Source organism: Scheffersomyces amazonensis (assembly GCF_036850825.1).
Source record: "Scheffersomyces amazonensis strain UFMG-HMD-26.3 chromosome Unknown RJT21scaffold_1, whole genome shotgun sequence".
NCBI classification, from domain to species: Eukaryota; Fungi; Ascomycota; class Pichiomycetes; order Serinales; family Debaryomycetaceae; genus Scheffersomyces; species Scheffersomyces amazonensis.
This window is the reverse complement of record NW_027042741.1, coordinates 3049930-3074887: the sequence shown is the minus strand read 5'-3', so window position 1 is coordinate 3074887 and position 24958 is coordinate 3049930. Positions and strand designations below refer to the sequence as shown.

The following is a 24958-nucleotide window of genomic DNA, read 5'->3' as shown; positions in this document are numbered from 1 at the left end:
AGAAATATGGGCTGTACCTAACCCTAATTACAAGTCTAATTTATATCAGACTTTATATATATAAATATATATTAAAATATGTGGGGATTTCATACAAGTAATGATGAAACTCAATAAACCTAAAAAAATGAAACTACGATTTTCCATTCGGACATATTTATTTAACGATATACAGGCACATTTCCACCTGTTTTTTATTTGCTGTTAAAATGGTGTCTAAAATCTGTAAAAGCAATGTAATGAATTTTGACAGTGATGATCTCTAAAAATTGGGGGACACCTATAGAATAAGCATATAAGCTAGCCGTACATCATTATGAACCTCCGAGCCTTATGTTCATTAGTAATGTGCATTATTAATTTTCTGTTAAATTTTTTTTGCAACGGAAAATGGTGAGTCTCTATCAAATCCATTAGTAAGATTGTTGTAAAAGGCATAATTGAAAGAAGCCCGGCGCCAAGAAAGAAAAATTTACAAGTTTGGCCTACTTACTCCACTCGCTGCAGACATCATCTGAATACATTGCAAAGCTTTGACAACTCAAAGTTAATATCATAGTGATTAAATAGACTATTACTATGAAACCAAATAATTGCAGCATTGAAACCCAATTTATTTAACTTAAAAAAGCATGTCTACCTTAATTGCGATTATCTCCATACATGTTCGGTGAAAGAATTTTAGTATTGCTAATCATTTCATATGTATTAACATATAAATTGTAACCATTAAACTTCACCGATACTTCGTTTCGGCCGATTCCAGATTATGCAGGTGGAGAAATTCACCTTGCATTTCAGGAAACCCTTTTTAAACAGAATGTTTTATTTTTTTTTTGTTTGTTTATATAACGCATATTTTGAGGAATATAATTCGATCACTAATTTTTTCTATCCGACCGAAGACTACGTAGCTTAAACAAGAGAAATTTAAATCGGTTAACTCTATTATTCTTTCAAACTATAAATCATTTGAGTGGCTGCCGTGTTGTGTTTTCAATAATTGATATTTCTACTATAAGTAGAAAAGGTAATGAATAAGCCGAACGGCTCTAGCCTATGAACCCTAAATGGTAGTGGCACAACCATCGGTTGTAAAAATACTTCAGGATTGCTGCAAGTCCCCAATACGTTCTATTGTTTTGACATAAAGAATTCACTCGCTCTCTTAAAGATGGTGAGTGATTTTATAATGATGACTCCGATGTCTAAATTTTGAATTTTTATGATCCCATGCTAAATACTATTAATGCTATTCTGGAGATTTGTTATCTTAAAACGGCTGTAGAACCATCATTATTTCTAAATAGAGACAGAATAGTGGAAATTACATTAGCTCTTCCATATTTTGTCTGCAACTTTATCATGATCCGACGTGTCTTCCTAAAATTCTATTTGAGATATGCTTCGTCTATGCTTTCCTGTCTGAGTTATTCTTAGATTCGTTGCCCCCCCCCAAATTTCAAATAATTGCACACATATCTTTCTCTGTCAATCCTTAACTTATACTTGAGAACATCTTTTGACTAGACCTTCTGTATTATCATCTTACTATGAACATTTGCCTCCACCTCCTCCACGTTTGTCCCCCAGAACTTTTGTGTTTTTTTTTTCTCTCTCCATCTTTTTGATTGCAAAAATTCAGAAATAGGAAAAAATCGCCGCACTGTAAAAAGAAATCTTGGAGCATTATTAATGTAGTAGGTGAATTCCGGGCCTAGGTAATTGGGTGATCAGGTCCTAAGTTACAGAGAATACTTAAAATCCACTTTTGATTTAGGATTTGTTCATTTGGTGCCTATTTTTTAATATTTGCCGCAAATAATGCTAACATTAAAAACAAGATTTTAAACATCTTTTATGTCAAATTTGTATTTCATATCAAATTAATAAATAAATAAATAGAGAATAAACTAGTAACTCTAAAAGCAAACTTTAAGTCAGGAAACCGAAGATAAATATATGTAAAATTACAAACGTTAAAAAGTCTTTAATAAACTTAACCATAGTAAAAAGGACTTAAATCATGATAATTATCATATAAAACCGACTTTGGCATGCATCTTAAAACAAACATATATACAGATATAAATAAGCAGCCAATGTTAATAAATAATAAATAAATAAAGAAAGAAAAAACGAAAGAAGTAAAAGTAAACCAGAAATAAATTAAAATTGAGACCCTGATGTTTCTTGCCCATTATCATTAACAATCAAATCTATAGCTTGATAAGAATTAAAAGGAAAAAAAGCTGTATCATCATAATTAACACTAACATTGCCTGTAGAAGGATGGTTAAGCATTGGAGCCGGGGCTGGTGTTAATTGTTGAAGATTTTGTTGCTGTATTTGTTGTTGATTTATAAAATCATCAAAAAATAACGAAGAAGATTGTGCATTTTGATTAGAGACACCATCTGGATTCGAATTTGAAAGTAACAAATCATCATAATTATTTGATCCTGAAATAGATAATCTATTATTATTGATATTGTTGTTGAAGTCAAATAATGAATTTGTAGTACTGCTACCATTACTTGGAACGGCATTATTGAAATTCTGTAAATGAAATTCATTACCATTATTACTAACAATATTCTTTTGACCAGTTGAAGAAATAGATCCAATAGTACTATGTTGTGGCTTGTGTACATGGCCATTATTTCTTAACTTTTGATGACTTGGAGAAAATGGACGTGTTATTGAACTTGACGATGATCTTCTATGCAACAAAGCAAATGTTGAAGGAGGAGCAGTACCACTATTGGTATTTCCCATATTATTGGTTGAACTAGAAGAATTTGAAAGTGGAGGTGGAGAGTTAGCTAATGGACTCGTATCTTCGATAGAAACCATTGAGTTGTGTTTTGTCAATAAGGGCAAAGAAGATGAAGAAGTTGCATTATTTGGATGCGAAAATAAGGAGGGTCTAGATAAGCTTTCAACGACTTGACGATTTCCTTGTTGTTGGTTGTGATGGATTTTCAGTTGGCTTTGAGATTGAAGATGTGGATTACCATATTGAGTTTTTGGTGAAGGAGAACGTTTTTTAGACTGTTTGGTCGAGTTCTTACGAGAAGAAATCAGTTCATTATCAAAATCATTATTGTCATGTTTATGTTCATTTGAAAATCCTCCAAGGGAAATATCACGAATATTTAATTGCTCAGTAACTGAAGTCTGTGAGTTTTGTGGAGAAGTCGTTAATTTTGAAGAAATATCATCAAATTCATCATCTTCATCATTTTCATCCATGAAATCATCGTCGTCATCATCGTGAAATGTGAATGTCAGACTAGAGTCTCTTTCCTCTTTAATCCTCGCAGATTGTCTTGAATAATTACTCGTTTGTGACTTTTGAGATATATCATGTTCTGGTACGACACTCGATAATTTATGTTCACCAAACAAAGCTGTAGATTTGGCCAAATTTTTAGAATTTAACTTAGCTGCAATTAAACTACCTTCTTCCCATTCCATGGGTAAATTATTTAATAAGCCTTCGTGATTAATAAGGTAAGATACAACTTTATTTATTGGAATATTTATATCATTATCAGAAAAACCTTCATTTAAAATGGCATCCTCTTCCCGTTTCATATTGACAATATCTTCTTCTTCTTCTTCATCAATAATATCCGATAATACTTTCAAATGAGGTTTCAGTATTTCAATTAATTTCTCTAAAGATTTAGTCAAGATGTCTAATCTGGTTTCCAACAATTCTACATAACCTTGAGGGTGACTCTTTTCTCTAGTTTTCTTCTTCTCTGTAAATACACAGATTTTGTTATCTAATATACATCTATTACATGGTTTCTTTCCATCACATTTTGTCTTCTTAATACGGCAAGAGTCACATGCTTTACCAACTCTCTTCTTTTTTATATGATGATGATGCTGTTGTTGATGATGCAGATGTGAATTATCTGTTTCATCCATTGGAGAACTATTAGTGCTTGAATGGTTCATGATTCAATGGGTATACTCTATAAAGGTAATTTGCAACTGGAAAAAATGGCAAATAAATAAATAAGTAGCTTTAGAATAGATTATTTTTAAATATCAGCCAATTTATAGTACGAAATGAATTAATATATATCAGTAAAGTATCCTTGATTGTAATTTCAATAATCGACCAATAACTGTACTCTAATGTAAATAGGCTTATACTATATTAGTAATTTAGTTTGACATAAAATATCTCTGCAAATATAATGGCGCAGAAAAAAAGGTGTATGTGCTGTTGCGCAAACGGTAGAAGTTTTAGTTATGTTAAATATATGTCAATGATTAATTGTATATAAACTATACTGATTTTGGATAAATTTGTAAAAAGGGTAAGACCAAAGACATGAAATTATATATGAATTGATTTGGATTGGTCCTTTAATATATTTTTAATGCAGTAGATACCACAATATGATGAAGGGACAGGTGAAAGATGATACGGATTGATGCTAGAAGGTAATGATAGCAATTGTGTATTTGAAATGCAGTTGCAATATGATGGTTATGGTTATAATTAAGTTTAAGAAATAATAACCAAACTAGTCAATGACTTCAAGGGTTTAGTTAAATAAATATAATTCAAACAGAATGATGATATAAATATATATATATACAATTTTTCAAAAACAAAAAAATAAAAAATAAAATATGAGAGAATAAGTGAAAAAGGTTCCAAGAACATAAAAGATAATACTAGCTGCATAGTTCTAGGATTTAAGCTAGAGCTATTGTAATGCCTGCTTTTACAATTAATAATTTTTGCTAGTCCAGTTATCTTAGATACTCTAAGTTAACCACAGAGTTCTTTTTTTTTGTACTATACTTGATCATTTATTTTATTTTTTATTTTTTATTTTTTATTTTTTATTTTTATTTTTATTTTCTTTTGCTTGAAGCTTTTGTAAAAGCCGATCATCCGATTTTCCGGTAATATTTTTGACTTCCTCTACTAGATTATATCCGAAACCGATAAATCTTATGAATCCTGATTAAACAGGTTCTTGGTCTGTCAAAAATAATTCTCTCATTTGGCGAGTCTAAGACTAGACCATGCTATAACTTGTATACAAGTTGAATTTATCATTTATAAAAGAGTGTCATCGAAATCTATACGAAATTCTAAATGACAATACTACGTATAACAGTTATTGGTTGTGTCACTTAAATCTGTTACTAATTAATTATAAACAGAAAAGGATCTATTATAATGAAACTTCCATTAGTAATTGTCAAATAATATACTTATGCAGAAGTTTAGTAGCTGAAGTGTAACACTTTGTATTGTAAGATAACGATAATTAATAACAAATGCTTATTATATGCTTTTAATAAGAAAAAGGTTACGATAAAGCCGCAGGAAGGCTTCTCTTTCGGCCAAGGACTAGGAATTTGTACATATACGTAGAAACTTTGATTGGCGTACTTAATTCTCAGCAATCTAAGAAATGAAAAATGTTAACTAAATTCGTGAAAAACCTAACCAAATTTGGGGCTCTTTAAACGTTAGAAAATGTAGATAATATTGAATAACATTGTTAATAGTGGCTACGGCTCGGAATTTAGCTTTCCAGTCTCCCTTTTTTCGGTTGTAGTCAGGGGATCAGGTCCAATTTACTAGTGTATCTATGTCATCTGAAGTATCTATTCGTATAATGAGATTAGCCTCGAATTATTTTCAAAAATGTACGAAAGCTTACACGCAGTTACTTCTCCTCTTCTCATATTCTACACTTAATGGGCAACTTTTAGATAATATCATCTACAATGTTGTCAAAAATTGTTGTCAGTAAGGTTTTACTAAATTTAATAATCAATTACATTTTTTTTGTCGCAGCAGATTATATAATTCAGGGCAACTTTCCCACTAACAATGGAACAATGCTCTTCTAGTAAAACTTTACTTTATGTGACTCTCTTCGAAATTTCTTTGCTTCAGCTGTGGTGTTGGGGTGTTTTCTCTATGGGGTAATCATTCGTTGCTGCATATTTCAGTCTACGGCTACCTTTGCATTACATATTCTTTTAATATTCTCCTCATCGTTAAACTTTACGACTATAGAGTTGTGTCGATATATGCATCATGACTAAATTTATCCGTGAATGGGAAATTTGTGATCTCCAGTGATAACTTAGGAGGGGAATGTAAGATAATAATAGAGAAAAGAAAAAAAGAAAAGAAGTACGGAATCTTTACGAGTTATTTCGTTAAGCCCTTTTCCATACTTGGTCCATCGGTATTTTGTTCTTTAGCTCTTCCTTTCCGTATATTTTTGCGTCAACTTAGAATCGGGCCACTTGCTTCCTGGTTGTTGCTATTGTCAAACCACTTAACACGCTACATATGTTTGTTTCGGAGCAACATAAAGCCATGCGCTGGTTGATTTGTAGAGGTGAAAGCCGATTGAGAACAAAAATGAAACTTAAAATATTTCGGTAGTACCTTCTTGAAACTTAATTATTTTTCCTACTTCCGAGTATTTTGCTATTCAATTCACCTTTGTTGATTTTCCACCTCTATTACATCGGAATATCTAATCATACTATGCCGGTATCATCAACGTCAAACACTGTTCCTTATCTTCTACGAATTTTCTCTTTTCGTTTGTGCACAATTCATCTCTTTATGAGGTCTTCTCTTTAATCTTCTTTTAATTGGATAATATCAGTATGACATGTGTTTTGACCCTTGAATATGATTTCAAGTGTAGGGCCAGCCGCATCAAAAAAAATATGTATATATATTTTCTCGCTACCCCTTAATTCACAGAAACATTCATCTGAATTTACTAATGGGAAATGCCAAATTATATATATATACATATATGTAAGCATTTTATGATTAAATTATTTATATCGTCCCCAAGTTTTCATAATTGGTGAATGAAAGTTTTACTGCATCTTCTCAAAAGATCTGAAAATAATTATAGCTAAGGTTAAAAATGATACCTTTGAGAGAAACAAGACCTAAAACTATATTAATAAAGACATATTTAAAATATCTTCAAGAAATAGTAGTGGGCTTTGAATGTTGCAGCTTTTCAGTAGGGTTATGAACGATATTAACTCTGGTTGTGAAATTTCATTCAAAAATGGTAGCACCAGATCACGTGATTTATGGGTCACATGATCACTCACGTGGATAAAATTGGCACGTGAGCTGAGGCACACTATTTTTTTCAAGGGTGATGCGGTGGCTCAATGGTAGAGCTTTCGACTCCAGATCGAAGGGTTGCAGGTTCAATTCCTGTCCGTGTCAAGTCCTTTCTTTTTTAATTTTTTTATATTTAAAATACTTGTAATTATTTATTTAATGGGTTAAGTGAAGTAAAGTGTATTTGATCGGTACATTTTTTTAAAAAAATTGGTTTGATATTTTTTTTTTGATGATAATGCGCCAAAAAGAAAAAAGGTTGTAAAATATTTCAATGCACCAAAGTAGATAATAAACGGAATTGTAATTTGAATATGCATCAAGTTTAAGATGGCTAAAAAAGGAAAACCATCAAAAACGTCCACTCCTCCTCCAACAGCAGCAACTGAAAAGAATGGGAATGGAAAATCCAAGAAAAAAGATTTAGCATCAAATAATGAAACATCAGATTCAAAAGATGATCCAAAGAAACCTCAACGAGGATTAGTTATAGGGGAAAATTTTGGATGGACAGGTAAATTACCAGCAACATTATTATATGAATTTTGTCAAAAGGCCAAATGGGCCAAACCAGAATTTGAAATGCGAAAAGCAGGATCTAGTGGATTTAAATGTGTGGTTATACTTTCATGGGAGAATCCAAAGGATAAGAAATTAATTAAATTAAAATATATTCCAACTTATGATCATTGTAAGACTACAAATGAAGCCAGACATATGGCTGCAACATATACGTTATATCGTATTAACTTTATAAAAAATATGAAAATGTTATTACCTATAATATTCAGAGATTATTGGACTCAACTTGATCAAGATAGATCAATTATGCTTAAAGAAAATAAGACTAAACATGATTTAATATATAATGTTAATCCGTTTGTTGCACATCTTGAGCAAGTGGCATTAAATGAAAAGAAAGAAAAGGAACGACTTATTAAAGAACAGAATGAATTAAAGGTTAAGAAAGCTTCTATTAATATAACAACTGTAAGTAGTATCAATAATGATAAAAAGAAATCAGATAAATCAGTAAAGAATCAATTACTTCCCAAATCAAATCCTATTATGAATCCAAGTACAATAGTTACATTTCCAAAGAAAGTATGGGATAATGCTCCATTTATTGATTTTGCATCTGATATAAGAGGTATGATTGAATCATGTATTAAAAAGCATATCAATTGGATTCTTGATACATCACCATTAATTCCTTCAAGACAAGTAGAAAAAGATACTCAAACTCTTCTTAATTTAGGATTTAGAAAGCAACATATTGAAGAATCAATTAAATATACTTCTACTTTTACAGATTCTTTAGAATGGTTATTATTTCATATTCCTGAAGATGATTTACCAGCATTTTTCAGTAAGACTGATAAAGATTCTCAAGTCCAATTAAAATTATCTAAAGATTTACAATTAGAATATAAATTAAAAAGAATATTACAATCAGGTTTTGATGAAGATGAAGTTCTTTCAACATTAGAGGTAAATGAAGGTGATGAATTGGCTACTTGTATTAAATTAACTCAAAGTATAGTTCCATCATTACCTAAACCAGATATTGTTTCTGATTTTAATACTGAAGATTCCTTATTATTATGGGAACAAGAACTCGATGGTATTACAATGGTTGAATCCAATAAAGTTGAATATTTTTCAAACCAATCCAAAGATATTGTTACTATTACATTAAATCCAATTGGATTAAAAATCTCTAAGGATAAACAAAGTCTTTTAAGTGTGAAACTTTTCAAAAGTATGTATTATCCTCATGAATTACCTGGTATACAAATAATAGTTAATGATTCATCATTTAAATTAGCAAATTATATTAAACTTTCAATTTTAAATCAATTAATTCATGATATTATTAATAAAAATTGGTTAGGTGATTGCTTAATATTCAATATAATTGAATGGTTAGAACAGAATATTTCTAGGATTATTGATAATCCTGGTCCATTGATAGATGAGTATGAATATGAATTGGCTGATAATACCAATTCTGAATCTTCAATAGCTACAGAATCATCTAATCTAAAGAAGCATAATAGAAAGGTATCTTCTAATAGAAGAGCAGTATTATCAGAAAAGGATTTGAGTGCTATTGAAGCGAATCACCTCAAAAAGCAAGATACAAACGATTTAAAGAAATCATGGGAACAAAGAAGTCAATTACCAGCTTGGAAATCAAAGGAAGAATTAATATCTATGATAAATTCTAATAAAGTTACCATAGTAACTGGAGAGACTGGGTCAGGAAAATCTACCCAAATTGTTCAATTTATATTGGATGATTTAAATTCTAAGGGGAATTTTAAAGCAAAAATACTTTGTACTCAACCCAGACGTATTTCTACTATTGGTTTAGCAGAAAGAATTTCTGATGAAAGATTAGATAAAGTTGGAAGGGAAACTGGATACATTATTAGAGGGGAGAATAAAACTGATAAACTCACTAGAATTTCATTTGTTACTACTGGGGTTTTATTAAGAATGTTACAATCTTTTTTAGGTCAAGGTTCATCTTCAAATTCTGTTTTTGATAATTTAGATTATATTTTTATTGATGAAGTTCATGAAAGATCAGTTGATAGTGATTTCTTATTAATTATATTAAAAAGAGTTATGAATAAATTTCCTAATTTAAAAATTATCTTAATGTCAGCAACAGTTAATATTGAAACTTTTAATAACTTTTTTGGTTTCAAACTAAATCATATTCATATTAAGGGTAGAACTTTCCCAATAAAGGATTATTATTTGGAAGAAATTTTAGAAGATTTAGATTTCTCAATTACTTCATATGATGGAGATATAATAAAACCTAAAGCAGATTCTCATTTCTTCAAAACAGGTAATATTAATTATAATTTAATTGCTCAATTATGTTTAAAAATTGATAAAAAGCTTATGGATGAAAAGAATGATGGATCTATTTTAATTTTCTTACCTGGTATATTAGAAATCTCTCATTGTATTCAAAATTTAAGACAAATCTTTGATGAAAATAATAGTAAGGGACGATTTTTCCCATTACATTCAGCTTTATCTTCACAAGATCAAAAGTCTGTATTTAAATTTGTTCCCAAGGGTACGAGAAAGATTGTTGTATCAACAAATGTTGCTGAAACTTCTATTACTATTCCAGATTGTGTAGTAGTTATAGATTGTGGAAGATCAAAGAGTGTATTCTTTGATGCTCAATTAAATACTACTAAATTAGTTGAAAATTGGTGTTCAAAAGCGGAAATTAATCAAAGAAGAGGTAGATCTGGTCGTATAACTAATGGTAATTGTTATCATTTATATACAAAAGAAGTTGAACAAACTTTATTAAGTCAACCAATTCCCGAAATTAAAAGAACAAGACTTGAAAATTTATATCTTATTGTTAAGGCCATGGGAATAAATAATGTTGAAGATTTCTTAAATGGAGGTATTGATGCTCCTGAACAATCATCATTAATTAAATCAAAGAAATTTTTACATGATATTGGTGCCTTAGATAATACTGATAATTTATCTAATCTTGGGAAATATCTTTCTCTCTTACCAACTGATCTTCAAAGTGGGAAATTGTTAATTTTAGGATGTATATTTGGATGTTTAGATTTTTGTTTAACATTAGCATCTTTAAGTTCTACCGGTAGTCCATTTCTTGATAATAGAGATGAAAGAGATAAAATTAAAAAGATTAGAAATAATTTCTCCAATAATAATGGTGATTTTATTGCTCAAGCTAATGCATATCATGAATTTGAAAAATTAAGAAAGTCAAGACAGAATACTCGTTCTTTTATTTCATCAAATTATTTATCTTATAATACATTAAATGATATTTCATCTACGAGAAGTCAATATATTTCATTTTTGAAAGATATGGGATTTATACCTATAGATTATGAATCTAATCAAGATTTACTGAAAAAATCATATTTAAATAGAAATCTGAATAATTTTTCTATTATAAGATCTATAATTACAGGATCTTATTATCCACAAATTGCTCGTGTTCAATTACCTGATCCAAAATTTTTTAAATCATCAGTTGGATCAGTAGCAATTGATCCAGAAGCCAAACAAACCAAATTTTGGATTCGAAATGAAGCATTCATTGAAAAGATTGATCAAAACCAATCAGTTGGAGAATTATTACCAGCTACTAGATCATTATTATTCTCTAATTCTGTTGTTTTTGATAATTATTCTCCAGATAATGAAGCTTCACAAAGATTATTACAAGAAGTAATTGATGAAGAAGGGAATATTGATTCCAATAAATATCGAGAATTAATTGATTTAACTCCTAAGGCTCCTAAATCTTCTAATCAAGTACTTAAATCTTCATTTATTGTATATGGAAGATCACAAAAGACAACTTCAATGTATATTGGAGATATTACTCCATCGGGAACTCTTTCAATATTGTTATTTGGAGGTGATATAGATTATAATTTAGGTTATCATATTGAAAAAGGTCGAACTTCACCAGGAATTGTTATGGATAATTGGTTACCAATTAGAACATGGTGTAAAAATGCCGTATTAATGAAAAGATTAAGAAAATTAATGGATGCTATTATAGAAGATAAACTTAGTAATCCTCATTATACAACTTCAGCTTATACTAATTCTAATGATGATATCTTATCCATGATTGAAACGTTAGTGAGCACGTGATATTGCAACAATTAAAAAATTTTAGCAGCATTTTGTATTTTTTGTTTTGGTTTGTCGCTTATCGCGATTATAAAAAAAAATATTATGGCTTACAAATATCTCCTCGGAGATGTACAATTTATTACCGTACATTCTATTATTTAATTTATAGATATTACTTAGCATATTTCTTAGCATTTACATATATGTATTTATAGACATTACAGCATAGTTACATAATAAAATTTTCAATCAAGAATTCTTAGTGTTACTCATACATAGACAAAACTCCGAAATCAAAGTCCGAACTGTGGCACACTACCGTTCAAGAAAAACTATACATATATACAACTAGAAGATGACGTCAGATATAGATGAAGATATTCAACCTATAAATGGACCTGAAAAGGGTCAAAATATAATCAATGAAGATACAGAGTTATTACTTCCTAAGAAAAGTAATGCTTCAACTGTTAAAACTCATGAAAGTTATGGTGCATATGAAGAAATAACATCTTCAAATGATGAACCCGATGATTTAGAACCGGATGTTTTACAATTACCAAAAGTAATTAGAGAAATTGTTCCATTACATGATGATCCCACAATACCTGTATTAACATTTCGATATTTTTTATTATCAACATTATTTATAATACCGGGAGCATTTATTGATACTATGAATTCATATCGTACAACATCAGCAGCTTATTCAATATTCTTTGTACAAATTGCAGGTCATTGGGCTGGTAAAAGACTTGCTAGAATTCTTCCACAAAAGAATATTAATATCTTAGGATTAAAATTTAATTTAAATCCTGGTCCATGGTCAATTAAAGAAGCTGCCATGGTAACTATTACAGCCAATAGTGGTGCTACAGGAAATTTAGCTACTAATGCTATTTCATTAGCTGAATTACATTTTAATGAAACTGTACCTGTTTGGGTAGCTTTAGGATTTATGTGGTCAATTGTATTTGTAGGATATTCATATGCAGCTATAGCTAAGGGTTCATTATTATATGATATAAATTTAACTTGGCCTCAAGCATTAATGCAAACAACATTACTTCAATCTCAAGAAAAATCAGATGAAGATTCTCAAGAAGGAACTAAACAAATGAGAGTATTCTTTTTAGTAATTGGTGCTATTGCTATTTGGCAATTATTTCCTGAATTCATTTTCCCATTAACATCATCTTTAGCTATATTATGTTGGATAGCTCCATATAATCCAACTATTAATTTTATTGGTTCAGGTCTTGGAGGTATGGGAGTATTAAATTTTTCTTTAGATTGGGCTAATATAACATCTTCAATAATGCTTTATCCTTATTGGATTCAAGTGATTCAATTTGTTGCATTTGTATTAGGAGCTTGGATATTAATTCCATTAGTTAAATGGGGTGATTTAGGGTCATTTAAAGGAGGATTAATGTCTAATAAACTATTTTTAAGTGATGGAACTCTTTATCCTGTTAATGAATTACTTACTCCTGAATTAACTTTAAATATTACCGCCTATGAACATTATGGTCCTGTTCATCTTGGTGCACAAAGAGCTTGGAATATGTTTTTTGATTATGCTGCCTATGTAAGTGGAATAACTTGGGTTGTTTTATTTGGATATGATAAATTTAAAACTGCTTTTAATAATTTTAGAAATAAAAGTCAAATTAATAATGGAGAATTTACTGATAGATTAAATAAATTATATCGGAATTATCCTGAAGTTCCTAACCTGTGGTATTTAATATTATTTTTAATTTCATTTATTACATTAATGACAATTTTCCTTTCTGGTAATTTATTTATGCCATGGTGGTGTGGTATAATTGGATTAATTATGGGATCTATTATTGTTACTCCATTAGCCTGGTTATATGCATTATCAAATTTTCAATTAGCTATTGGAACATTTAATGAATTAGTTTATGGATATATGATGCAAAATGTTAATCGAAAACATCCAGCTGGAGCTTTAGTATTTGGATCTATAGCAGGAAATGCTTGGTATAGAGCTCAATATCATCTTGAATCAATGAGACTTGGATTTTATAATCATTTACCTCCAAGGGCCGTATTCTTTTCTCAATTATATGGAGAATTAATTGGAGTACCAATTAATTATCTTGCCTTAAGATGGGTTTTATCTACTAAACGAGAATTTCTTAATGGTAATAAAATTGATCCATTACATCAATGGACTGGTCAAACAATTACTACTTCTCATACTAATGCTATACAATATGTTGTTTTAGGTCCAAGTCGATTATTTGAGAATTATCCTTTATTACCTTATGGATTTGGATTAGGATTAATTACTCCAATTATATTATTTAAATTACATCAAAGATATCCTCAATTTAATTTTAATTTATGGAATACTACAGTATTTTTTTCAAGTATGAGTAGATTTTATGGGAATATTTCTACTGGTTATTTATCAAGATTTGTTGGTGGTACAATTACTATGTTTTGGGCATTTAAATATAAACATTCATTATGGAAAAAGTATAATTATATATTAGCTGCAGCATTTGATACCGGTTATAATTTGGCAATTTTAATAATTTTTATTGCATTTTCAGTATTGACTAATACTACTATGCCTAATTGGTGGGGGAATAATCAACAAAGCATTGAAAGATGTTTTGCTTTATAGACTATAGACTATAGATAGAAATAAATAGAGCTTGTTGTAAGATACATATTATATAGTTAATTAATTGCACTATCTTTAAGAAATTTAACAATGATATTGGTTCTTCTAGATAATGTATTCATTTGCACAGAGAAGAGTATTACTATTGTCGTGCCCCTACACAAGATAACATACAAAAGAGATATACATGTCTACTGTGTATATGTTTTCCCTTAACTATGATAAATATTAGTGAGGGCTGATTTTCTGTTTGCTTTAAAAGTGAGAGTGACGGTGTATGCAGTCCACAACAAAAACAAATACTCGCAATAAAATTCATAGTGAATAATTCCTTACTATACAATTCCATAAAGTATTAATTCACTAAAGTATACAGATGAGTAGTGAGGCACCGAGTAATTCTAGTAGTAAAGAGGGGACTCCCATCTTAGGAGCGGGTCAAAGATCCATTGCAACCATTCAACCTCATGAAATTAAATTATTAGCTCAAAAGATGTCTAATGAATATAGTTTAGCTAAAGCAGCTGGACTTGAAAGTGAAAAGGGGAAACAACATATGCAAAAAGTTAATGCAATTAAGAATGTATTAGTAAAATATAAAGAAAGTCAAGGTAAAGATAAAGATAAACCTTCTGATTCTACCAATAGTAATACTGGATCCCCAATATCAATAAATACTCCATCAACTCCTTTAATTCCAACAGGTTCAATTGATACTCCATCAGAATTATCAAGTCGACCTCAAAGTGTTGAACCAACAAACGCAAATGCAAATGCAAATGCTCCCGCTGTATCTATTGAAACTTATAATCAAGTTAAAACTAGAATTCAAGATATGGTTAAAAGAATAAAAGTTCTTGAAGATATTAAGGGAAAAGAATCTGATAATACTAAAATTGATGAACATAATAATGAAATTAATAATCTTAAAGGTCAAATTCTAAGACATCAGAAAGCTCTAAACTATTTCAAATCACAACTTCAATTAACTGAACCAGAAGATGCTCCAACTCCTACTTCTCTGCAATCACCATTAAAAACACAACCACAAGTACAAGCACAAGCACAAGCACAAACACAAGCACAAGCACAAGCACAGGTACCACCAAAAGCACCAACACAACCCCAAACTCAAACTCAAAGTCAAACTCAATCCAATGCAAAGAATCAAGTATCCATTCCAAAGAATATCAGTACACCTTCAAACAATTCAATTAATCATGCACCAGTTCCAACTCGTCCATCAAATATAGTAGGTACAAGTTCTGAAGTAAATCTACCGGGAATGGCTACTAGACCAATTACTAGTACAACTAATCTTCATGATTTTGCTGCTAATGCTGCTAGAAATGCTGCTGCTAGAAATCCTATTTTCAATAGACCTGGCCTTGCTGGTAGTTCAAATCATGATGTAGGATTTACTAGTATGCCATCAATTAATAGATTTGATCATGGACCAGGACAATTCAATCAAAATGTAGTTATACCAGATAATGGAGGTAGAGTATTAACTAAAAGAAGATTAACTGAATTAATTAATACTATTGGAATTGAAGAAGGTGATGAAAAGACAACTATTGATAATGATGCAGAAGATATACTTTTAGATTTAGCTGATGAATTTGTATCATCAGTTACTGGATTTGCATGTAAATTAGCTAAACATAGGAAAGTTGATAAATTAGATATTCGAGATTTTCAATTACATTTAGAAAGAAATTGGGGAGTTAGAGTTCCAGGTTATGCATATGATGAAATTAAAGCTGTTAAAAGATGGTCGACCAATCCTGAATATAAAGAGAATTTAAATCAAATTGAAAAGGCCAAGAATGAAAATGGTACTAGTAAATAAATAGCTACTTTGTATTATATTAATATTACATAATTACTTAATTAATTAATTATTAATTAATTCTTTAATTTGTAAAACCCTCCCAGTAATTCTAATTTCCCTTGTTCAACTAACCAATCCAAGTACTCTTCAAAATCATTGATTATTAATGATCGAACATCATATAGTTCAATGGGAACTCGAAGCTTTAATAATGTTAATATCTTTTCTGAACTTAACATAGTAATATTTTCTAAAAGGGTTTGAATATTGGGCCAAAGTATATTTAATGGAGGAATAGTTAAAGATGATTTAGGTTCTATATCGGAGGTAACACTACCTATTTCTAATCCTTCAATAGATACTTCTGCTTCTTCATTATCTCCATAATTATTATTATTATTATTATCATCATTATCATCATTAACTATATAAAGAGATTTAGTAACTTGTAATAATACCCCTTCCTTAACCCAAAAACTTAATCCATCAGATACCATATATGGAGTCATACCTAAAGTTTCACTAATATATTCTGCTGATAATTCTTCATGTTGATCATTAAATAATGATATAATTGATGCTTTATCCGGTGATACATTAAATGATTTAATTTTATTATTATTAAATTCAAGTTGTAATTTAACTGATCCTAAACTTGGTAAAAATTTTAAACTTCTACCAGATTTATAATTTGAAAATTGTTTAGAAAATTGAGTAAATATTTCTTCAATATTATTTGGTACTTTAAATAAATCACCATCTTCTGAAATATTTTCAATAATGGTTGGCCAATATAAATGTGATAATATTGATGTATGAAAATTTTCTGAAACATTATTAATATTTGATTTAATAATTTCATTAATTAATTTACTTTCTTTTATATCTTTAATCATAATATCTAATGAAGTAAATTCATTATTACCAAATTTTAATTTTAATAAATTAAGATGTTGTTCAATATTTTTAACATCATAATTATGAATTTTAATTAATTTTTCTCCAAATAATTTTGTAAATTGACTAATAAATATTTCATTTGAATCAAATATTGATATTAATGATTCAATTATATCAGTTACTTTAGCCTTTTTAAAATCAGGTAATGCATCAATTGGATCAGGTAACCAATTTAAATCTAATCCATCATCAATATTAATTTGTTGTTGCTTTTCTAAATTATCAATTTTTCTTAATTCTTGAGATAATTCAATTAATTCACTTTTATCATCTTCTTCTAATAATCCTTCAACAATTTTAATAATTATATCTTCTCTTGTTTTTAAATAAGTTCTAATTGGTCTGGCAACTTTATCTAAAAGTACACCCTTTGGATCAATAATTAAAAATGATTTTATTGTATTAATATAAGTAATAATTACATCAATAGTATTTGCACCTGAATGTAAAATCTTTTCATGACTTAATTTAATAAAATTATCAACTAATTTAGTTCTTTGATAAGATTGAGATTTTAATGAAAAATTAACTAAATATGAAAAACTTGATAAATTTGATACATCATTAATTAAATTGGTTGATGAATTATTTGAATCTTCAAAATTAATTTGTTGATTATAATTATTATGATTAAATTTTATCAGAAAACATTGATATAATTCATATAAAGCTTGAGAACTATGAGGATAATTTAAAATTATATCATAAATTTCTTTTATTCTTAAAGAAACTAATTCATCATGAGCAATTTTTATAAGATCATAAAGATAAATATTTAAATCAATATTTCCTTCACTTGAATATTTTAATCCTATTAAAAAATTTGGATATATTTTATTTTGAATATATTGATTTATTACTTCTAATAAATATCGATTCCATACTTTTGAACAATGATTAGTTATAAACCATTTAATCTTTTGTATAGATAATTTAATCATAATATGATTGGCTTCATTAATTAAATTAATTGAACTTAATGTATGCATAATTTCATTAACTGATATAATTCGATTGGAATTGGTGGTGCTTGAATTTGAATTTGAATTTGAATTTAAATTATATAAGGAATTATCTAAATAATTCATTAATGAATTTAAAAATTGACTTTGATTATTGTTAATTAAATTCTCATAGAATAATGAATTAAGATTTCTTGTAAATATATCCTTACATAAAGGTGAAATATTAAGATATTGTAAATAGAATATATAATAACTATGAATAATTTTAATTATTTGAAAATAATCTAAGAAATTCATGGTTGAATTATTTAATTCATTAAAGAATTGATTAAATTGAATAGTAATGGAATTATTATATAATCGTATAAATTCGATTTGATTTGAATCATCTTTTAAACAACTTCGTATGGCTGCTTTAACTCTTTGAGATGGTTCAATTATATCATTATTTGGTTTAGTAATTGTACTTGTACTTGTACTTGTAACTGGAATTGTATTACTAGTTAATGATGGAGGAAAGTAAGGTTGCATCCAATTCAATAGATAACCTATATCATTATCTATATCAGAAGAGTTACTAGATAGATCTCCAAGTGTAGGACATGGAATTATCCAGTCAATTATATCCTTAGACAATGGTATAGAAGTCATCCAATTGAATACTATTAAGGTCTCACACTTTCATAGTCTCTGTCTCACTCACTAATAGTAAACAAACAAACATACTGCTAACTGCATCTGGTACTGTACTGAGCCGCATGGTTTTTCTTGCCCTAATAAATATATTTTCAGTAGCTAACAGTTTATCAGTAGTAATATATTAGTTCTCATAATATTATACATTTACATTTACATATACATATACATAGATGGTAAGTATATTAAATAACTGATAATATAAAGATATGAATACTAACTAATATCTTAGCCTCGAATTTCTAAACAGGCTCAACTTCAACAACAATTTGTTGATACTACTCAAAGTACCCTTCTAATAGCAGAAACTTATTTAAAGAAATTTCATAATAATATAGATGAAGCAGTTGAACAATATTATAAAGATTCAGAAAAGGATTCAGAATATGATATACTGAAATTTGATAAAAAATTACTTAAATTATATCAAATTTATCAAGATCCATCTGATTATGGAAAGATTAATATTGAAGGTACAATGAAATATTTACAAGATTTAGGAATTGAACCAGAAGATTTAGAAAGTTTAACATTAGCTTATTTACTTGATAGTAATAAAATTGGAATTTTTGAACAAGTTAATTTTTTAAAATTTTGGAGTCATTATAAAATTAATGATATTAAGAAAATGTATTCATTTATTAAGAAAATTCATCAACAAATTATTAATCAAGATATAACTAAAGTATGGTTAATTAAAAAAAATGAAGAAGAAGAAATAAATTTTAAAGATGTTTATGAATATACTTTTTCTGGATTATTAGAAGGAGATAATCAAAATAAACTTGATTATGAATTAAGTATTGATTATTGGAAATTATTAATTCCAGTATTAATTAATAAACATAATCAAAAATTTAATAAATCAATTAAAGATCAAATTAATATTAGATTAAATCAATGGTATGAATTCTTAGAAAATGATTATAAACAAAGTATATCTCGTGATAAATGGAATATGTTTTATCTTTTCGTTCAAGATATAATTATACCTGATCCAATAAATTTACTGGAATATGATGAAATGGCTGCTTGGCCAACTATTATGGATGAATATATTCTTTATTTACGAGATAATGAATTACTTAAATAATAATAGGTGTATATATATATATATTCATATTCATTAAATAGGTTTATATATTAATTATCATTATTAAGAATAAATCAAGATTATCTAATCTTGTTATAAAAGAATTAAACTAGTATAGTATATAATAAAGCAGTAATGATAAAAATTATTATGTCTCACAAGAATTGAAATAGTAATCCACTAAATATTCTAATTTAATAAACTGTCAATACTTGACTTTCTTAAGGCCAATAATGTCTTGGATGCATCTTGGTCACTTAATCTTTCATCAATTTCATCAATATCCTTCTCATCTTCATCTTCATCATTACCATTTCTATTTCCATTCCCATTAAAGATTACAGCATTAGGAATCTTTGATTTAAAAAATTTCTTCTTTGGTAATTCAGAAAGTTGTGAATTAGGATTTATTGCCGGATCAGGTAAACTAAATTTATTAGAATTTGAATTATTTGAATTATTTGAAAGACTACTTCTTTGAAATCTCATTGGTGGTGAAGAAGATGAAGCTTTAGTTAATGGAATTGATGAAAAACTTGATTTTAATGGATGAGAAAATGGTGAAGCATTAGCTGAATTAATTGCAAGAGTATTTGGACTACCTGGATAAGAACTTTTCCTAATATTTGAAGATCCATTATTTGAAGTTCCTGAATATTTATTTAATAAAGTAAGTATAGGTGCCATATTTGGAGTAATATCAGGTGAAGGTAATTGATCTTTACTAATTGTTGAATAATTATCTTCATCATCTTCATCTTCATTACCATTTTGATTATCATCTTCACCTTCATTTTCATCTTCTTCTTTAATTACATGAGTTCTAAAATCATAATTTCTTTTGGTAGTATTATTACTTGTAGGTGATATAGTTGTACCATTTTCATAATCAGTTAATAAATCTTTAAAACTAAAATCTTTATCAATATTTCTATATTGATTAACATTAAGAGGAATTTTAGCAAAATCAATACTAAAATTTTTATAATTTTCAAGAACACTATTATTACCATTTGTTTCAATATTTTCATTAGTAGCATTAATTAATAATTCATGTTGTTTTTGTATTATATGATGAAGATATAAAATATATTCAACTGATGATTTTAATATGGTTAATTTATACATTCCATCAATTTTATTACCATTATTATTATTATTATTATTATTATTTGAAGGTGGAGGAGTCTTTTTTGAATTAATTGCAGTTATATTAGGAGTTGAAGGATTACTTGAACTACCAGTCGAAGTTCTACAAGCCGGTATTAAATATTTTAAAGCTTCAAATTCTCGATTAATTTTTATTCTTCTTCTTTTTTCAATTATTGAATGTAATTGTTTAGTTTCATGTTTTCTTTTAGCTAATTCTTCAGAATCAATATTTGCTGATGATCTTCTTCTCTTCTTTTTATTAGGTACTGCACCAAGAGATGGAGATGTTGCAGTTGTAGATATTATATCAAGACCATTATTTGGAGATACAATATCTCCAACATCTCTTGGAGTAGTTGAATCAGATTTATTATTTGAACCATTAAGATATTCATTAGTTAAAATTTCATAATTATTATCATCTGAATCTAATTCTTTATTCAATTGAATTATAGTGGTTTTTAAAACTGGAGGATTGGGGAGAGAAACCATTATGAAATCAGAAATAAATGAATTCTATAGGGCTAGTAGTACTATCAGTATTTGACTGCAAAGATAAATTTTTGTTTTGTGAGCAAAAGGTATTATTTTTTTCTGTGATGAATAGTATATGATGGAGATAGTCTTTAACTACTTATGAAGTTTTTAAATGGTTAAATGGTAAAAGTAAATTAGATCAATTCAAGTAAACAAAAATAACTTGAGTTCACATTTAAGAATCTTGTGGTGTCTATATATTTTCAGCCCATAAAATTGGTTATTGAATATTGATTGATGGATGACAGATACTGAGACCCACGTTTAATTTTCGGTATATTTTTTTATTTTTATTTTTATTTTAATTTTTTTTTTTTTGCTTTTGCTTTTTACTTTTATAGCCCTTTTTAGTTTCCTGTTCTAAGTTCTCTGATTGATTGATTGATCGATGATTGCTTACTTGCTTGCTTGTTTACTGGCTTATAACTCGAGAGCTATTTGGTGAAGTATAAGCGTAAGTATAATTGTAATTCGGACAGTGGATCCAGTCAATTCTAGAGGTAAGTAACAAAAAAAAAAATGCATGGGGATATTGAGGGAGGGAACTGGCTAAAACATGTGGGATAAGCTTTCTATAATTACCAGTCACACGAGGTTAAATTGGGCTAAATAATAAAATTCGTTTCAAACCGGTTTCACACAAGACAATAACCCAAATAGTAACATTTTTACGCCTGGGCGTTCTCTTGTAGTCGTACTTGCATTCTATTCTAGGCACAGTTTTTTTTAACTTCTACCCCCCACGTGCTGATGGAACTGGGATCAATCTTGTGCCAACTTATTTTTCGCATTTTGCTTACCGTGGTCGTGTCCCCATCCTCATTGATTTCGTCCCCTTATCAAATGAAGACCCCGTGCATTAAGTTACTTACCGGTATGATTGACTTAAATCCTAGGCCATGTGTGATTATCACATTTACCATAATCATGGTCTTTATACAATGTGATAATCGTCAATTAAGAAATCTTTGTTATCCAATTGAATACAACTGCAATAGAATCAAATAATGCCATTAATATTACCATTACCTTCATTTTGGTAGGTATTCTTTAATAAATATAGAATTGTATGAACTATCTAACTATCTAACTATCTTACCATTAAATACCATTAACTTATCAGTAAATTATATTCACTATTTATTAAATTATGTATAATTACCATATACTTAACTAAATATCCAGGATCACACGACCCTTACCTTAGTCTATATCCGGCACATAGTCTTATTTTTCGCAGCCTTTCTCTGTGCGTGCACCCTTTAATTTTCTTCGTACCAGGAGGTTCAGCGTGTATACTTTTACTAATAACATTTTAACAACCTAATCAATCTAATATTGACCCATAACAATCTCCTCACACCCGATTGTCTACCTGAAATTAACTCCTTAACTTCTCTATTGCCGATTGATCATGCCATACAAAAAGAAATCAAATCGTAACCAATTGCAACCTCCAAAATCACCACCATCACCATCTCAAGATCAAACAATCCATCAACCTCTGTTCATTCTGGAAACAGGAGAATTAAAGATTTTGAAACCAGCTCCACCTCCTCGTGTTAATGCATGGAACTCAAATACTTTGATTTCATTAATTAATGCCCCATCCATTCCAAGTTCTTCATTACCAAATGATCAGAATATGCCTAGATCTGATAACTACAGTAGTCCAGAGAATGAATCTCAATTACCTACCCATCAAAAGCATTACAATCATCACCGCAATCAGAAGTATTCTAAATATTCTAAACCTAATTCTAGAAAAGATGAAATTATTGAAGTCATTTCATCATCTTCAAATGCTGTCACGGAATCGAAATCTAAATCAGTAATGGTTGAAGAAAAAGTAGAAGTAGAAACAACACCTATAGTTTCATTAACTTTATCCACAACTGAAGTTAAAAATGAACCTGAAAAAGAATCAATAGATAATCAACCACCACCTGTTTCTACCAAATCCATTACTAAACCTTACTCGAAAAAGTCTAAATCTGCTCAGTTATATGTTCCTGTCGGTAAGAATGTAACTATTAGAAAGCCACTGTTTCCTAAACCAAAGGTTATTGAAGATTTAAAATCTACACATTCTCATCAACCAGATACAAATAAGCCAGATCCAATTCAAAATAATAACACTAAAATATCTTCTAATAAAAAATCTCCTGTCAGCAAGAATGAAAAAATGAGTCAATTCTCTCCAATAAAGGAAAATAAACAACAAAAGAAGGTTAAAGAACCCATTTCTCCAATTATCCAATCTCTATCTCTTGCTGAACCTTCATATCCCTATAGTTCCCCTTCAACTCCTCTTGTATCATCTACAAAAGATGATCAAGATGAATCTCCATTATATTTTACTCCTAAACAAAACCCCATACAATTAGAATGTATTCCAAGTCCAGAACAACCACCTCAAACATCAATGCCACTTTCATCTCCATTTCCTCTTCCATGCCCTCCTAATCCTTCTCATATTTTAGTAAATCCTTTCATATTTCCTCAACCACCTTTTGGATCATTACCAATGCCAATGCAATTTCCACTTCAAACAATCAATCCAACTGAAGATAACTATCCTAATTTTGATCCTTCTTCCTCTCTTTCTCCAACTCTTCCATCACATTTCAATCCTTCTACACCAGTACAGTCAAGTTCACAATCTGAACTGGTAACACCAGATCTTTTATCTCCATTAAATAGTCCAATTGTATCTCCTCCACCTTTAACATTCACATTTTCTACTTTAATTTCTAAGAATAATCTTAATCAACCACAACCAATTGTTTATGCTCCACCATTCTTTACCATATACCCAATTCCATTTCCCAATAATCAAGTTGATTTTGTAACTCAAAATCCTTTAGCATTGAATTCACATCCAAATCTGGATAATTTCCAAGCGTATGAGGAATTTGAAAAGAATAAGGTTGATAAGGAAATTATTGAAAAGATTACAAAGCAACTTGCTTATTACTTTTCTACTGAAAATCTTTGTAAAGATCTCTTTCTTAGACGGTTATTTAATAACAAGAATGGAGGGGTTGAATTAAAAAGATTAATTAAATTTAATAAAATTAAGTATTTAACTAATAATGGAAAAGATATTAATTTATTAAGAAAAGTTATTAGAGAAAATTTACCTCAATTAGAATTAATTGATTCTGAATCTGCTGTTAGAATTATCGATTATGAGAAATGGTTAATTCCTCCTAAAGTCCAGTAA

At 28.8% G+C, this 24958-nt stretch overlaps 8 protein-coding genes and 1 non-coding gene across 9 annotated transcripts; 6 read left to right on the top strand and 3 right to left on the bottom strand. All coding sequences in view use genetic code 12, as the record gives it.

Annotated features, from left to right (window-relative positions):
- Positions 1-2169: 2169 nt before the first annotated feature.
- FCR1 (Fcr1p) lies at positions 2170-3972 on the bottom strand (the record flags this gene model as incomplete). The annotated part of the gene is made up of 1 exon (XM_064884810.1): positions 2170-3972. The coding sequence occupies one exon, from the start codon at positions 3970-3972 to the stop codon at positions 2170-2172; it is 1803 nt and encodes a 600-aa protein (XP_064741740.1).
- A 3223-nt stretch (positions 3973-7195) lies between these two features.
- On the top strand, positions 7196-7267 carry RJT21DRAFT_t18. The gene has a single exon. It is a non-coding gene; the product is annotated as a tRNA-Trp (tRNA).
- RJT21DRAFT_17165 (putative helicase) lies at positions 7262-12020 on the top strand. The gene has a single exon (XM_064883553.1). It carries the CDS (start codon positions 7493-7495, stop codon positions 11849-11851), a length of 4359 nt encoding a protein of 1452 aa, XP_064741739.1. The 5' UTR covers positions 7262-7492; the 3' UTR covers positions 11852-12020.
- Positions 12020-14523, top strand: RJT21DRAFT_17146 (OPT family oligopeptide transporter). The gene has a single exon (XM_064883552.1). The coding sequence runs from the start codon at positions 12189-12191 to the stop codon at positions 14493-14495; it is 2307 nt and encodes a 768-aa protein (XP_064741738.1). The 5' UTR covers positions 12020-12188; the 3' UTR covers positions 14496-14523.
- A 321-nt stretch (positions 14524-14844) lies between these two features.
- On the top strand, positions 14845-16375 carry RJT21DRAFT_17136 (uncharacterized protein). The gene has a single exon (XM_064883551.1). It carries the CDS (start codon positions 14872-14874, stop codon positions 16345-16347), a length of 1476 nt encoding a protein of 491 aa, XP_064741737.1. The 5' UTR covers positions 14845-14871; the 3' UTR covers positions 16348-16375.
- A 7-nt stretch (positions 16376-16382) lies between these two features.
- On the bottom strand, positions 16383-19049 carry RJT21DRAFT_137974 (anaphase promoting complex subunit 2). The gene has a single exon (XM_064883308.1). The coding sequence runs from the start codon at positions 18903-18905 to the stop codon at positions 16404-16406; it is 2502 nt and encodes an 833-aa protein (XP_064741736.1). The 5' UTR covers positions 18906-19049; the 3' UTR covers positions 16383-16403.
- Positions 19050-19123: 74 nt separating this feature from the next.
- On the top strand, positions 19124-20043 carry RJT21DRAFT_4922 (NEDD8 ligase; the record flags this gene model as incomplete). The annotated part of the gene is made up of 2 exons (XM_064884806.1): positions 19124-19126; positions 19183-20043. The coding sequence occupies 2 exons, from the start codon at positions 19124-19126 to the stop codon at positions 20041-20043; spliced, it is 864 nt and encodes a 287-aa protein (XP_064741735.1).
- A 94-nt stretch (positions 20044-20137) lies between these two features.
- TRY6 (Try6p) lies at positions 20138-21842 on the bottom strand. Its single transcript, XM_064883550.1, has one exon. The coding sequence runs from the start codon at positions 21685-21687 to the stop codon at positions 20233-20235; it is 1455 nt and encodes a 484-aa protein (XP_064741734.1). The 5' UTR covers positions 21688-21842; the 3' UTR covers positions 20138-20232.
- A 1304-nt stretch (positions 21843-23146) lies between these two features.
- Positions 23147-24958, top strand: SLF1 (Slf1p; the record flags this gene model as incomplete). Its single annotated transcript, XM_064884805.1, has 1 exon — positions 23147-24958. One exon carries the CDS (start codon positions 23147-23149, stop codon positions 24956-24958), a length of 1812 nt encoding a protein of 603 aa, XP_064741733.1.